The 17,694-nt window shown below is 44.5% G+C and overlaps 1 protein-coding gene across 1 annotated transcript; it reads right to left on the bottom strand.

The window, feature by feature from the left end:
* Positions 1-219: 219 nt before the first annotated feature.
* LOC125541817 (glutenin, low molecular weight subunit) lies at positions 220-1,507 on the bottom strand. The gene has a single exon (XM_048705121.1). It carries the CDS (start codon positions 1,444-1,446, stop codon positions 385-387), a length of 1,062 nt encoding a protein of 353 aa, XP_048561078.1. The 5' UTR covers positions 1,447-1,507; the 3' UTR covers positions 220-384.
* Between the last annotated feature and the right edge of the window lie 16,187 nt (positions 1,508-17,694).

Raw genomic sequence — 17,694 nt, 5'->3', positions numbered from 1 at the left:
AACTAGATACAAACCAATAAAAAACAAGATCTCAAATCTCCAACCAATAAAGAGTTCAACCCAAATTTTACAATTACACTATTATATTTAAATAGTGATTATTGTAATACATGGATAATTAATTAATGCACGAGGTTCCGCTTGTGACCAGGCAAGACAAACTTATGAACTTGCATGCATGGCAATCAGATCGACATCCACACAATGCCGATATGAACATTTTCTTAATACACCTTTATTTGTATTTTATTTCAGAATTTAAACAACTAGTTTGAGCGGGTCACACATGACGTTGTGTGACACTTTATTTGTCACCGCTACATCGACATATCCATCGACTAAACAACGGTGATCCAACTATATATTACTAGAGATCTTTTCTTATCAGTAGACACCAACTCCGATGCCAACGCCTAATGGCACACTAGTGGTGGTTTCGTACAATGGCACATTGACACTGCACATTGTTGGCAGGGTACGGAGTGCAATGGAAGTCATCACCTCAAGCTGAGCTATCTGGTATGCCAATTGTTGTTGTTGAGGTTGTTGCCCGAGTTGCTGCTGCAACTGCTGTAGGGGTTGGGAGACACATTGGCCCAACTGTTGGGGTTGTTGTTGCTGATATTGGATGATACTCTGACCCTGTTGTTGTTGTTGTTGCTGCTGCTGCTGCTGCAGGATGATAGAGTAGATGATAGCACGGATTGACTCATGGCGGGATTTCTCGGGGATTTGCCGCAACTGCTGGCAACATTGTTGCTGCATCACATGGCAAATGCTCTGCTGCAACATTTGTGACCTAGCAAGACATCGCTGCATTGCCACAGGGATGCACTGCTGCTGGAGGAATACCTTGCACGGGTTTAGCTGTTGCAAAACAGATGGATGAATAACTGGTATTTGTTGTTGCTGTGAAAATGGTGGTCGTTGTTGCTGCGAAAATGGTGGTTGTTGCTGCTGTGAAATTGGTGGCTGTTGTGAAAACGGTGGTTGCTGTTGCTGTGTAAATGGTTGTTGTTGTTGTTGCTGCTGCTGCTGCTGTGAAATTGGTGGTTGTTGTTGTTGCTGCGAAAATGGTGGTTGTTGTTGCTGCGAAAATGGTGGTTGTTGTTGCTGCGAATATGGTGGCTGTTGTTGCTGCGAATATGGTGGCTGTTGTTGCTGTGAAAATTGTGGTTGTTGTTGCTGTGAAAATGGTGGTTGTTGCTGCTGTGAAATTGGTGGTTGTTGTGAAAACGGTGGTTGTTGTTGCTGCGAAAATGGAGGTTGTTGTTGTTGTTGCGAAAATGGTGATTGCTGTTGCTGCGAAAATGGTGGTTGTTGTTTCTGTGAAAATGGTGGTTGTTGTTGCTCCGAAAATGGTGGTGGTTGTTGTTGCTGTGAAATTTGCGCAACGGCACTTGCCGCCGCAAGAGCGAGGAGGGCAAAGACGAGGAAGGTCTTCATTGTGGATTGGTGTTAACTAGTGTTGCTTGGCTTTGATGCTTGTACTTGTGATGATCTTTAATACTTCATGCCTATTTATAGTTGCCGGGACACCACCTCTTTTCCTTCTTTGCACCGGCTTTAATAATTCTGTTTGGATGCATCTGAAATGAATTTTTTGGTACATTGTGTTGGGTTGCACTAGCTACAAAAGCGTACTTTTGGATTCATCATCAAAGTTGCTTTTTAGTTGTGCATATGATCATACACAAAGTACAGAAACCTCGACGTTTGGTACATATGACTTACCTTATTAACTTTACATGTCACGCACTTATCAGAATAGTATCACTTTTGCAACCGAGTTTGGAACCTTGTATAGGTTGTCAGCCGTAAACAAGAAAGGCAAAGCTTGTGTAGGACTAAGTTTGCAATTGTGTGTGGGCTGTTAAGATATGCTCGATTATTGAAGTCTTGCGTGTGGAGGGTTCTTCTAGATTCGGTTGCTTTTTATAAAACTAACTTTGTATTTTCCTCTAAGATGATAAGATGAACTGACGCCTACAGAGCATGACTTGACTCATCGAATTTCCTTTACATGTAAATGATGGTAGTTGCTTACAAGCTACTCCAACTAGCATATATCCGGTCCTAACTCTAGACACGTCATCATTAGTTCCATCTTCTGATTTCTTTGAGATAAATCATCAGTTCCATCTGTATGTGAAGGAATTTTTTTTGGGTGAAGGGAAATGATAGGTGGGGCTGGAACAGAGGCCCACAGCCTCGAGCGAGTTATTAGGCCCAATATAAGAGTTGTGTGTTAGGCCACCAAATTAGAACTGGGCTATAGTTTTCGGAGGCCTCAACGTCACAAGCCCAGCCCACACTCGGCCGATCTGCATCGTCTTCATCTCCCCCTCCCCGTCCTCCTCGCCGGCCGGACCACTCGCCGGCGCAGCCTCTCCCGCACCCCGCCGCCCGCGGCTGCTCCACGTACGTCCGCGGCGGCGGAGGCGTCAGCAGCCTCCCTTCCATGCTCAGCATCTGAAGAAAGTCCGTCTTCGGTGCCGCGATATCCAAGTTAGTTATAGCATCCAGTCATCTGTATAATCTCAGTGTTTATTCTGTTTTGTACTGTCGTATTTCATATGTTCGTCAGAGGAAATGTGCTTTCTAGAGGCATGTTGCAGCTGGCCGAGTCCGAGATCTCATTTCATTTATATGGCCATAGGCAGCGATCAATAAAAGGGCACTGGAATTTATCTTCCAATGCCACTGTTGTTCTAGCTCTCTGTCTTTACTTTTGCTGCTTCTGTTGTATGGCTGCAAAGTTAGGCTTCATCTGATTTTAGTTAGTTAATCTGATCTTGTTAACCTGATAAAGAGAATTCCACCCTGCCCTTTATTCTGCTTCTACTTTTCACTGTCTCACAATAACGCAACATATTAAGCTCACCAAATTGTATCCCTCAAAAATAAAAATGCTCGCCAATTTGTATCACATACTCATACATGTATTTCATCGCGGAATAACAGGAGATTGTCAAGTTGTGTTTTACCATATCAGTGTATCATTTGCTCATATGAGCAAGAGATGGTCACCTGCCAGCTTATTTTGTTCATATCTGAGATCGATCATGCCTCCATTGTATGGTTAAGAAGTTAGGTTTCATCCGATTTTAGTTTGTTAAGCTGATCTCGTTAAACTAATAATAAGAACTCCATACAGTCGTTTATTCTGATCTTCATTGCCTCACAATAATAAGAGAACCTATTAAGCTCGTCGAAATTGTATCTCATACTCATACACATATCTTTGATCATTGAATAACATAAATTATCATATCAGTGCAAAAGTATATATCATTTGTCCATAATCCATATGCACAAGAGATAATTATCTGCCAGACAATTATTCTTATCTTTGAGATCCGATCCTGTACTCAATGCTAATTAGAGGTGTCATTAAGACAAGAAAATAACCACTAGCCCCCGGGTCTTCTCTCGTTAACAGAAAGCATGTGATGCATTCAAGTTTCAATGAATTCACGAAAACCAATATTGTGGTCTGCTGTCACCCTTGAGTTGAGGTAATTGTTTAATTTGCATTCTTGCGACTTCTTGTATTTGGAAAGAAAATTCATACTATTTTCCGACTTGCCAATGCATCGTCACTTCTGAAAACCAATATTGTGGTCCTCCTTGTAAATGCATATAAGGTACTTGAGATGGATTGCATTCTATAAGTGCACTGTATGTGTGCTATCACCCAACAATGGAGGTAATTGTTAAGTTTGCATTCCTGCAACTTCTTGTATATATCTGGAAAGAAACTTCTTACTATTTGCTGAGTTCACATCCAATGTATCTTTGCTTTTTTTTTTCTTTTTTCTTTTTGCAACACAATGTATCTTCACTTTTGAAAAACTGCATTGGATGTACCGGCATAAATATATAATATAATGATGATATAATGGCAAATTATATGGTCATCGGCAGTGATGATCAATAAGAGGGCACATGAATTTATCTTCTAACGTATACATCACTATTTGTTTAGCTCTCTGTCTTTATTTTTCCGCCGGCATTGTATGGTTAAAAGTTAGGTTTCATCTGGTTTAGTTAGTTAGGCGGATCTTGTTAAGCTCTCTATCTTTATTTTTGTGGCCTCCGTTGTATGGTTAAAAAGTTAGATTTCATCTGGTTTTAGTTGAGTGAATTGCAAAAAACATCGACATTGAAGGCTAGGGTTGCAGAAACCACAGTTCTATGGTTTTGTGCCAAAAATCACTAATTCCGAGACTAATTCCGAGACTAATTTACTAATGGCGCACTGGTGGGTGATGCGCCATTAGTGTGCTCTGGCTTACTAATGGCGCACTATGTGGTGGTGCGCCACTAGTATGAATATTAGAGATTTTTTTTCTTTTCTGATATTTTCACATGTTACAAAATATATTATTAGACAGAATATAGCTAGCACCACACGGCAACAGCAGATTCATCAAATACAATAGAAGATTAGTCTCCGAATACAATTCATCATATTAGTCTCCGAATTTAAAATACCGAACAAAGTTAGAACATTACAAGTCTCGAAACCGCGAGTAGCGAGTTTGTCTTCACATTACAAGTCGATATCGATCATCTAAACTACCATCACATAGAAGAGAGTTGCGGTCATCACGATGAGCATAATCGCGATGAAACTGGTCTTCATCCGGTTCCTCCAACGCTCCCTCCTCTCTCCCGCTAGATAGCGCGCGTATCTAACTTCCGCCTCCGCCCTAGTGGTGTACCCTTTGTAACTGTTACCGCTGAAATGGTGAACCTGTCTCCGACACTCCTCCCAGTCGTCGTAGACTCCGGAAACCTTACCCTTGTACACGACATACGACTACATCTCTATGCACTAGCCAAACAAAATGTTAGTAACAATTCACAGACAATACATAAGCAATATATAAGTATGCAACAAAAGGATCGGAAGAGAAAAGCAACACATTCATATTGTCGATTACATCTAAGTTGAACGACTGTCCAAACCAAAGAGACATACAAGTTCATTAAAGTTTAATTACAACATGAGCCAATCGATGTTTCAGAACTACACATAGCATCACTACTTTCGACTCGACTCAAGGGACCAGAGCGTGGATGAAGCCGCCGTCTCTCGTGATGGTCATGAAATCACGGGCGTTGTCAGCCTGCATTTGTAGCATTGTGTCTATCTTACTGTTGGACGGTTGATTTCTGAGGTTGAACTGCCCCGAGGTACGAAGGACATCTTGATGGATGATTTCCGCAAACTCCGACTGGATGCGAAAGAATTCTTGTCTGATGTCCGCGTCCTGGATTGCCGACAAGCTCGCGGCCCAATCTTTGAGATTATTTGGTAGCAGAAGGTGATTATGGTCCCGTACGATCGCCCGCATGTGATGGTGGGCGTAGTAGGCATCCTTCTGACTGCCAGGCGGCTGCTTAATGTAGCAGAACATCGTATTATGGGCGAACACGTGCTTGCCGTACTTACGAACTGGCCTGGTGAAGGTGTCTCTCGATTTGGCGTAGCCGGGGAGAACATGATCAATAACTTTCTTGATATTTGTGTAGTCTTTCTTCGACTGACGGTCCGAGTCGAAATACGTGGCCATGAAATATTTCAGCCTTAAGAGGATGAGTGTGCAATGTGTGTCACTGCACAAAACACGGAATGTTAGAAAAAAAACAACCGAAATCTAAGAAATCATATGTTACGGGGCGGTTGACGAGACGACTTACTCGGGAAAGTATGGCACGAGGAAGTTATCCTTATCTGGGTTTGCCAAAATGACGCCTTCGAGGTAAGAACTCGCGACTTGCCGGTCCCCAGAGCTGCCCAAGATCTTGGCACACATGTAAAAGGGGTCGACTATCACGATGTCCGGGGTCTTGTCTCTAATGATCCGCATCTCCATACTCAGCGAAAATAGCCGAATGAAGGTGTAGTGCAGCGGATGAAGGTTAAACATAGCGAAGATGTCATCAAACCGCAGGACGATCGTAACCCCGATGGAGTTATCCACAAAGCCGTTGCCCTCTAGCACATTGGCCACGAAAACCGGGTATTGTTGGGGAACGTAGTAATTTCAAAAAATTTCCTACGCACACGCAAGATCATGGTGATGCATAGCAACGAGAGGGGAGAGTGTGATCTACGTACCCTTGTAGATCGACAACGGAAGCGTTAACTTGGTTGATGTAGTCGTACGTCTTCATGGCCCGATCGATCAAGCACCGAAACTACGGCACCTCCGAGTTCTAGCACACGTTCAGCTCGATGACGATCCCCGGACTCCGATCCAGCAAATTGTCGGGGAAGAGTTCCGTCAGCACGGCGGCGTGGTGACGATCTTGATGTACTACTGTCGCAGGGCTTCGCCTAAGCACTGCTACAATATTATCGAGGACTATGGTGGAAGGGGGCACCGCACACGGCTAAGAATATGATCACGTGGATCAACTTGTCTCTCTAGGGGTGCCCCTTGCCTCCGTATATAAAGGTTCAAAGGGGGGGGGCTGGCCGGCCAAGAGGAGGCGCGCCAGGAGGAGTCCTACTCCGTCCGGGAGTAGGACTCCCCCCCTTTCCTAGTTGGAATAGGATTCGCGGAGGAGGGAAAGAGGAGAGAGAGGAGGAAGGGGGGCCGGCCCCCTCTCCTTGTCCTATTCGGACCAAGGGGGGGAGGGGCGCGCGGCCCATCTCTGGCCACCTCTCTTCTCTTCCACTAAGGCCCAGTAAGGCCCATATACCTCCCGGGGGGGTTCCGGTAACCTCCCGGTAATCCGGAAAATCCCGATTTCACCCGGAACACTTCTGATATCCAAACATAGGCTTCCAATATATCAATCTTTAGGTCTCGACCATTTCGAGACTCCTCGTCATGTCCGTGATCACATCCGGGACTCCGAACAACCTTCGGTACATCAAAACGCATAAACTCATAATATATCTATCATCGAAACCTTAAGCGTGCGGACCCTACGGGTTCGAGAACAATGTAGACATGACCGAGACACGTCTCCGGTCAATAACCAATAGCGGAACCTGGATGCTCATATTGGCTCCTACATATTCTATGAAGATCTTTATCGGTCAGACCGCATAACAACATACGTTGTTCCCTTTGTCATCGATATGTTACTTGCCCGAGATTCGATTGTCGGTATCCTATACCTAGTTCAATCTCATTACCGGCAAGTCTCTTTACTCGTTCTATAATACATCATCCCGCAACTAACTCATTAGTTGCAATGCTTGCAAGGCTTAAGTGATGTGCATTACCGAGAGGGCCCAGAGATACCTCTCCGACAATCGGAGTGACAAATCCTAATCTCGAAATACGCCAACCCAACATGTACCTTTGGAGACACCGGTAGAGCTCCTTTATAATCACCCAGTTACATTGTGACATTTGGTAGCACACAAAGTGTTCCTCTGGAAAACGGGAGTTGCATAATCTCATAGTCATAGGAACATGTATAAGTCATGAAGAAAGCAATAGCAACATACTAAACGATTGGGTGCTAAGCTAATGGAATGGGTCATGTCAATCAGATCATTCAACTAATGATGTGATCCTGTTAATCAAATAACAACTCTTTGTCCATGGTTTAGGAAACATAACCATCTTTGATTAACGAGCTAGTCAAGTAGAGGCATACTAGTGACACTCTGTTTGTCTATGTATTCACACATGTATTATGTTTCCGGTTAATACAATTCTAGCATGAATAATAAACTTTATCATGATATAAGGAAATAAATAATAACTTTATTATTGCCTCTAGGGCATATTTCCTCTAGTCTCCCACTTGCACTAGAGTCAATAATCTAGATTACACAGTAATGATTCTAACACCCATGGAGCCTTGGTGCTGATCATGTTTTGCTCGTGGAAGAGGCTTAGTCAACGGGCCTGCAACATTCAGATCCGTATGTATCTTGCAAATCTCTATGTCTCCCACCTGGACTAGATCCCGGATGGAATTGAAGCATCTCTTGATGTGCTTGGTTCTCTTGTGAAATCTGGATTCCTTCGCCAAGGCAATTGCACCAGTATTGTCACAAAAGATTTTCATTGGACCCGATGCACTAGGTATGACACCTAGATCGGAGATGAACTCCTTCATCCAGACTCCTTCATTCGTTGCTTCCGAAGCAGCTATGTATTCCGCTTCACACGTAGATCCCGCCACGACGCTCTGTTTTGAACTGCACCAACTGACAGCTCCACCGTTTAATGTAAACACGTATCCGGTTTGCGATTTAGAATCGTCCGGATTAGTGTCAAAGCTTGCATCAACGTAACCGTTTACGATGAGCTCTTTGTCACCTCCATATACGAGAAACATATCCTTAGTCCTTTTCAGGTACTTCAGGATGTTCTTGACAGCTGTCCAGTGATCCACTCCTGGATTACTTTGGTACCTCCCTGCTAGACTTATAGCAAGGCACACATCAGGTCTGGTACACAACATTGCATACATGATAGAGCCTATGGCTGAAGCATAGGGAACATCTTTCATTTTCTCTCTATCTTCTGCAGTGGTCGGGCATTGAGTCTGACTCAACTTCACACCTTGTAACACAGGCAAGAACCCTTTCTTTGCTTGATCCATTTTGAACTTCTTCAAAATCTTGTCAAGGTATGTGCTTTGTGAAAGTCCAATTAAACGTCTTGATCTATCTCTATAGATCTTTATGCCTAATATGTAAGCAGCTTCACCGAGGTCTTTCATTGAAAAACTCTTATTCAAGTATCCCTTTATGCTATCCAGAAATTCTATATCATTTCCAATCAGTAATATGTCATCCACATATAATATCAGAAATGCTACAGAGCTCCCAATCACTTTCTTGTAAATACAGGCTTCTCCAAAAGTCTGTATAAAACCAAATACTTTGATCACACTATCAAAGCGTTTATTCCAACTCCGAGAGGCTTGCACCAGTCCATAAATGGATCGCTGGAGCTTGCACACTTTGTTAGCTCCCTTTGGATCGACAAAACCTTCCGGTTGCATCATATACAACTCTTCTTCCAGAAATCCATTCAGGAATGCAGTTTTGACATCCATCTGCCAAATTTCATAATCATAAAATGCGGCAATTGCTAACATGATTCGGACAGACTTAAGCATCGCTACGGGTGAGAAGGTCTCATCGTAGTCAACCCCTTGAACTTGCCGAAACCCTTTTGCGACAAGTCGAGCTTTGTAGACAGTAATATTACCGTCGGCGTCAGTCTTCTTCTTGAAGATCCATTTATTCTCAATTGCTTGCCGATCATTGGGCAAGTCAACCAAAGTCCATACTTTGTTCTCATACATGGATCCCATCTCAGATTTCATGGCTTCGAGCCATTTTGTGGAATCTGGGCTCACCATCGCTTCTTCATAGTTCGTAGGTTCATCATGATCTAGTAGCATGACTTCCAGAACAGGATTACCGTACCACTCTGGTGCGGATCTCACTCTGGTTGATCTACCAGGTTCAGTAGTATCTTGTTCTGAAGTTTCATGATCTTTATCATTAGCTTCCTCACTAATTGGTGTAGGTGTCACAGAAATAGTTTTCTGTGATGGACTATTTTCCAATAAGGGAGCAAGTACAGTTACCTCGTCAAGTTCTACTTTCCTCCCACTCACTTCTTTCGAGAGAAACTCCTTCTCCAGAAAGTTTCTGAACTTAGCAACAAAAGTCTTGCCTTCGGATCTGTGATAGAAGGTGTATCCAATAGTCTCCTTTGGATATCCTATGAAGACACATTTGTCCGATTTGGGTTCGAGCTTATCAGGTTGAAGCTTTTTCACATAAGCATCGCAGCCCCAAACTTTCAGAAATGACAACTTTGGTTTCTTGCCAAACCATAGTTCATAAGGCGTCGTCTCAACGGATTTTGATGGTGCCCTATTTAACGTGAATGCGGCCGTCTCCAAAGCATAACCCCAAAACGATAGCGGTAAATCAGTAAGAGACATCATAGATCGCACCATATCTAGTAAAGTACGATTACGACGTTCGGACACACCATTACGCTGTGGTGTTCCGGGTGGCGTGAGTTGCGAAACTATTCCGCATTGTTTCAAATGTACACCAAACTTTTAACTCAAATATTCTCCTCCACGATCAGATCGTAGAAACTTTATTTTCTTGTTACGATGATTTTCAACTTCACTCTGAAATTCTCTGAACTTTTCAAAGGTTTCAGACTTATGTTTCATTAAGTAGATATATCCATATCTGCTTAAGTCATCTGTGAAGGTGAGAAAATAACGATATCCGCCACGAGCCTCAATATTCATCGGACCACATACATCTGTATGTATGATTTCCAACAAATCTGTTACTCTCTCCATAGTACCGGAGAATGGCGTTTTAGTCATCTTGCCCATGAGGCACGGTTCACAAGTACAAAGTGATTCATAATCAAGTGGTTCCAAAAGTCCATCAGTATGGAGTTTTTTCATGCGCTTTACACCGATATGACCTAAACGGCAGTGCCACAAATAAGTTGCACTATCATTATCAACTCTGCATCTTTTGGCTTCAACATTATGAATATGTGTGTCACTACTATCGAGATTCAATAAGAATAGACCATTCTTCAAGGGTGCATGACCATAAAAGATATTACTCATATAAATAGAACAACCATTATTCTCTGATTTAAATGAATAACCGTCTCGCATCAAACAAGATCCAGATATAATGTTCATGCTTAACGCTGACACCAAATAACAATTATTTAGGTCTAATATTAATCCCGAAGGTAGATGTAGAGGTAGCGCGCCGACTGCGATCACATCGACTTTGGAACCGTTTCCCACGCGCATCGTCACCTCATCCTTAGCCAATCTTCGCTTAATCCGTAGTCCCTGTTTCGAGTTGCAAATATTAGCAACAGAACCAGTATCAAATACCCAGGTGCTACTGCGAGCATTAGTAAGGTACACATCAATAATATGTATATCACATATACCTTTGTTCACCTTGCCATCCTTCTTATCCGCCAAATACTTGGGGCAGTTCCGCTTCCAGTGACCAGTCTGCTTGCAGTAGAAGCACTCAGTTTCAGGCTTAGGTCCAGACTTGGGTTTCTTCTCTTGAGCAGCAACTTGCTTGCTGTTCTTCTTGAAGTTCCCCTTCTTCTTCCCTTTGCCCTTTTTCTTGAAACTAGTGGTCTTGTTGACCATCAACACTTGATGCTCCTTTTTGATTTCTACCTCCGCAACTTTTAGCATTGCGAAGAGCTCGGGAATAGTCTTATTCATCCCTTGGATATTATAGTTCATCACGAAGCTCTTGTAGCTTGGTGGCAGTGATTGGAGAATTCTATCAATGACGCAATCATCTGGAAGATTAACTCCCATTTGAATCAAGTGATTATTATAGCTAGACATTTTGAGTATATGCTCACTGACAGAACTGTTCTCCTCCATCTTGCAGCTATAGAACTTATTGGAGACTTCATATCTCTCAATCCGGACATTTGCTTGAAATATTAACTTCAACTCTTGGAACATCTCATATGCTCCATGACGTTCAAAACGTCGTTGAAGTCCCGGTTCTAAGCCGTAAAGCATGGCACACTGAACTATCGATTAGTCATCAGCTTTGCTCTGCCAGACGTTCACAACATCTGGTGTTGCTCCAGCAGCAGGCGTGGCACCCAGCGGTGCTTCCAGGACGTAATTCTTCGGTGCAGCAATGAGGATAATCCTCAAGTTACGGACCCAGTCCGTGTAATTGCTACCATCATCTTTCAACTTTGCTTTCTCAAGGAACGCATTAAAATTCAACGGAACAACAGCACGGGCCATTTATCTACAATCATACATAAACAAGCAAGATACTATGAGGTACTAAGTTCATGATAAATTTAGGTTCAATTAATCATATTACTTAAAGAACTCCCACTTAGATAGACATCCCTCTAATCCTCTACGTGATTACGTGATCCAAATCAACTAAACCATGTCCGATCATCACGTGAGATGGAGTAGTTTCATTGGTGAACATCATTATGTTGATCATATCTACTATATGATTCACGCTCAACCTTTCGGTCTCCGTGTTCCGAGGCCATATCTGTATATGCTTGGCTCGTCAAGTATAACCTGAGTATTCCGCGTGTGCAACTGTTTTGCACCCATTGTATTTGAACGTAGAGCCTATCACACCCGATCATCACGTGGTGTCTCAGCACGAAGAACTTTCGCAACGGTGCATACTCAGGGAGAACACTTCTTGATAATTATGTGAGAGATCATCTTATAATGCTACCGTCAATCAAAGCAAGATAAGATGCATAAAAGATAAACATCACATGCAATCAATATAAGTGATATGATATGGCCATCATCATCTTGTGCTTGTGATCTCCATCTTCGAAGCACCGTCATGATCACCATAGTCACCGGCGCGACACCTTGATCTCCATCATAGCATCGTTGTCGTCTCGCCAATCTCATGCTTCCACGACTATCGCTACCGCTTAGTGATAAAGTAAAGCATTACAGCGCGATTGCATTACATACAATAAAGCGACAACCATATGGCTCCTGCCAGTTGCCGATAACTCGGTTACAAAACATGATCATCTCATACAATAAAATTTAGGATCATGTCTTGACCATATCACATCACAACGTGCCCTGCAAAAACAAGTTAGACGTCCTCTACTTTGTTGTTGCAAGTTTTACGTGGCTGCTACGGGCTTAAGCAAGAACCAATCTTACCTATGCATCAAAACCACAACGATAGTTTGTCAAGTTGGTGCTGTTTTAACCTTCGCAAGGACCGGGCGTAGCCACACTCGGTTCAACTAAAGTTGGAGAAACTGTCACCCGCAAGCCACCTATGTGCAAAGCACGTCGGGAGAACTGGTCTCGCGTAAGCGTACGCGTAATGTCGGTCCGGGCCGCTTCGTCCAACAATACCGCCGAACCAAAGTATGACATGCTGGTAAGCAGTATGACTTATATCGCCCACAACTCACTTGTGTTCTACTTGTGCATATAACATCAACACATAAAACCTAGGCTCGGATGCCACTGTTGGGGAACGTAGTAATTTCAAAAAATTTCCTACGCACACGCAAGATCATGGTGATGCATAGCAACGAGAGGAGAGTGTGATCTACGTACCCTTTGTAGAATCGACAACGGAAGCGTTAACTTGGTTGATGTAGTCGTACGTCTTCCACGGCCCGACCGATCAAGCACCGAAACTACGGCACCTCCGAGTTTCTAGCACACGTTCAGCTCGATGACGATCCCCGGACTCCGATCGCAGCAAGTGTCGGGGAAGAGTTCCGTTCAGCACGACGGCGTGGTGACGATCTTGATGTTACTACTGTCGCAGGGCTTCGCCTAAGCACCGCTACAATATTATCGAGGACTATGGTGGAAGGGGGCACCGCACACGGCTAAGAATATGATCACGTGGATCAACTTGTGTCTCTAGGGGTGCCCCTTGCCTCCGTATATAAAGGCTCAAAGGGGGGGCTGGCCGGCCAAGAGGAGGTGCGCCAGGAGGAGTCCTACTCCCTTCGGGAGTAGGACTCCCCCCTTTCCTAGTTTGGAATAGGATTCGCGGGGGGGAAAAGAGGAGACGAGAAGGAGGAAGGGGGGGCCGACCCCTCTCCTTGTCTATTTCGACCAAGGGGGGGAGGGGGCGCGCGGCCCATCCCTGGCCACCTCTTCCTTCTTCCACTAAGGCCCACTAAGGCCCCATATACCTCCCGGGGGGGTTCGGTTAACCTCCCGGTACTCCGGTAAAATCCCGATTTCACCCGGAACACTTCCGATATCCAAACATAGGCTTCCAATATATCAATCTTTATGTCTCGACCATTTCGAGACTCCTCGTCATGTCCGTGATCACATCCGGGACTCCGAACAACCTTTGGTACATCAAAATGCATAAACTCATAATATAACTGTCATCGTAACCTTAAGCGTGCGGACCCTACGGGTTCGAGAACAATGTAGACATGACCGAGACACGTCTCCGGTCAATAACCAATAGCGGAACCTGGATGCTCATATTGGCTCCTACATATTCTACGAAGATCTTTTATCGGTCAGACCGCATAACAACATACGTTGTTCCCTTTGTCATCGGTATGTTACTTGCCCGAGATTCGATCGTCGGTATCCTATACCTAGTTCAATCTCGTTACCGGCAAGTCTCTTTACTCGTTCTGTAATACATCATCCCGCAACTAACTCATTAGTTGCAATGCTTGCAAGGCTTAAGTGATGTGCATTACCGAGAGGGCCCAGAGATACCTCTCCGACAATCGGAGTGACAAATCCTAATCTCGAAATACGCCAACCCAACAAGTACCTTCGAGACACCTGTAGAGCACCTTTATAATCACCCAGTTACGTTGTGACGTTTGGTAGCACACAAAGTGTTCCTCCGGCAAACGGGAGTTGCATAATCTCATAGTCATAGGAACATGTATAAGTCATGAAGAAAGCAATAGCAACATACTAAACGATCGGGTGCTAAGCTAATGGAATGGGTCATGTCAATCAGATCATTCAACTAATGATGTGATCCCGTTAATCAAATAACAACTCTTTGTCCATGGTTAGGAAACATAACCATCTTTGATTAACGAGCTAGTCAAGTAGAGGCATACTAGTGACACTCTGGTCTATGTATTCACACATGTATTATGTTTCCGGTTAATACAATTCTAGCATGAATAATAAACTTTTATCATGATATAAGGAAATAAATAATAACTTTATTATTGCCTCTAGGGCATATTTCCTTCAGGTATGCCATGTCATTCTCTCTGAGATGCCGCTTCTCCAAAGAAAGAACATTGTCATGCAGACTCCGCATAGCACCGGTTGCAGCATTGAGCATATTAGTCGGTACCATCGGCCTACCCGCCACATACACCCTCCTCGAGATATCCTTAGGTGAAGGTGGCCCGTCCTGAGCATGGATCGTACTCAATGCCGGCTGGCCCCCACCCTTGTTACTCTTTCTTTTTCGTCCCTTCTTCTTCTGCTGTAATGGGACCGAGTTCTGCTCATAGACTGCCTTCTTGAATGTGTTGGGGCTGATAATATTTCGCACCTCGGCTATCTGAGGCTCGGTGAAGTCGGTAGCTGGAGGCGTCTCCTGAGAACTGAACGCCAGACGACGCCTATTGCAATTGGGTTTCTCCGCGGTGCCAGCTAGATCGCGATCGTCTTTTGTAGGGTTGGGTTCTTGAGAAGGAGGCCCCAAGAATTCGTCATCGTACCCATGTTCGGCAAAGTACTTGTCGACGTTGGTAAATGTACCGTTGTCGTCCGGATCTTGTGCCATATGCATGTTCGGATCCTGTGCCATAGGGATGTCCGACATGTCCAGTATTGTTGCGGCGGTCTTGGCATGGCTTGGCGCCGGCACGACTGGCGGTGTTGTCTTTGGGGTGGTGTCCCCCGCCCCCAAACGAATCTGGCTCTTCGGCCAAAGCAGGGGCCAGCTTAGGCAGGCGCTGAGGGTCATCACATCATCTTCGTCGGCCCCGGCGGGTCGAATTGGAGGTAACAACTCGTCGCAGCCTGGCAGCACCCGAACCAGTTGAACCCTATACACGGTGGGTGGCATCGGATTACCGTGGAACACGGGGTTGCCCGGTTGAACGATTCTGCCCTTGGCGACATCGACCAACTCGTCGTTCACGAAGTGCAGGAGAGTGCACGGAACATTGGCGGCGCCCTGCAAAAACATGTAGGGCGTCAGGGATGCCCAGTTAAAGGCAAGGAGATGAAGTCCTCGGCCGAGAGGCATAATTAGTTACCGTGATGATGGCGTCGAGCTCGGCTAATGTAGAGGCACCGCCAACGGCGAGCGTGCAATTGACGGAGGGGCCGCTAGCTGCCGAGGTGCCGGCCGGCGTACACCCGGGTGCATTAAGCTCCAATGCTCGTGCCGGCGTCGGAGACACCAATGCCGCCTGCTGGGGAACGTAGTAAATTCAAAAAATTTCCTACGCACACGCAAGATCATGGTGATGCATAGCAACGAGAGGGGAGAGTGGTGTCCACGTACCCTCGTAGACCGATAGCGGAAGCGTTATGACAATGCGGTTGACACTACACCACAACACTGATATAAGGACAGAAAAACTGCCGGGAAAACATGCTTATAAGGGCAGACAATCTGCCGGGATAGCGCTTCTCCCGGCAGATAGAACCGCCACGAGAACGGCTGCTGGGGATTAGTTGTACCGGCAGATAAACTTCTCCCGATAGTTTCTTTGCCGGCAGTTTGTTTTCTCCCGGCAGATTGGTCAAGGCACATGAAACTACAATTGCCGGCAGTTTAGCTGCCTGCACATGCATGTTTTCCCGGCAGTTATGATGCCAGCACTTCGATTTCACTAGCAAACTATTGTAGGCATCCCTGATGTAATATCCATTCATTATGTTAAGCAATCAGGACACCTCACACAATTTATACATAGACTTCAAAGTAACATATAGGCCTCATCGGAAACCGTAAACTTCATTCCATAAATATAAGAACATATATAAGCAGATTGTGCCACAAAAGGAGTACATAAATGTTTCTAGATAGATGTGCCACACAACCAAAACGAAGTAGTTCCACAAAGGGAGACGTGTATATGTTTCTAAATGTGTCACGCAACCAAAATGGCCATATAGTGGCCTATGTGCCAAAACGGCCACCAAAATGAGCTGAACTTCCCAATGTCTCCAGGTTCAACAAACAAGGCGCATTACATTATCACTCCACCAACTTAATAGTAGATCTTGCAAACCTGTGTGCATTCTGAAGCAGGCGCATTAAATTCCATTCTCGTAATAAAGGCCCTGAAGCAGGCGCAGGGGACTGATCTGTGTGCATCCTGCGTTTGCGAGAACATTCGCATGATGGCGTCCGAAAGGAGCAGATCTCAAAGACAGGAATGGGTACGCTTGTCAGAACACTATTCACAATTTTTACACCATTATCGATATCTAGTCACACAACAAATACACATGCATATTGATCTCCTTCTTAACAGTTCAAAGAGGTGCGGGACAAGCTCCTAGAAACGGAGCGCGTAGAAGCACTTCAAGAGGAAATAGCGGGATTTTTGCTCGACCAGGTCATAAATCCGAAGGGAGAATACTATTACCCGCTACCGCCCCCATGAACCACTTCCAATTGTCATCGTGCTCCGAAGGCACCAATTAGGCTAATGCCACTGGCTCCGAAGGCAACATGCATTTCTAGGAGAAATTGTATATAGCTATACATGTGTGTATGTGTGAATTAATATGGTGGTTTGTGAGACATTGATGATATATATATGATTGGTTCTACTAGAAATTCTATTTATATATATATATGCATAACGTGTACAATGTGTAGTACCGTAAAATACAAGCAAACGAAAAAGAATTAAAATGGAAAACACAAAATTAAATGAAAAAGAAATCATAAAACCAAAAACCCCCCAAACATTTTAGTACCGGTTGGTCTTACCAACCGGTACTAAAGGGCTCCCGGCCCCCGGAGCTGGCTCGTGCCACGTGGTTGCCCTTTAGCACCGGTTCGTGCTGAACCGGTACTAAAGGGGGGGGGGGCTTTAGTGCCGAAACGTTAGTGCCGGTTCCTAAACCGGCACTAAAGGGCCTGACGAACCGGTGCTATTGCCCGGTTCTGCACTAGTGTCAGCAGCTTGTAGATCATCCAAATCTCCA

This window comes from Triticum urartu, chromosome 1 (genome assembly GCF_003073215.2).
Source record: "Triticum urartu cultivar G1812 chromosome 1, Tu2.1, whole genome shotgun sequence".
NCBI classification, from domain to species: domain Eukaryota; kingdom Viridiplantae; phylum Streptophyta; class Magnoliopsida; order Poales; family Poaceae; genus Triticum; species Triticum urartu.
The sequence above is the reverse complement of the archived record's forward strand: the minus strand, read 5'-3'. Positions and strand labels throughout refer to the sequence as shown.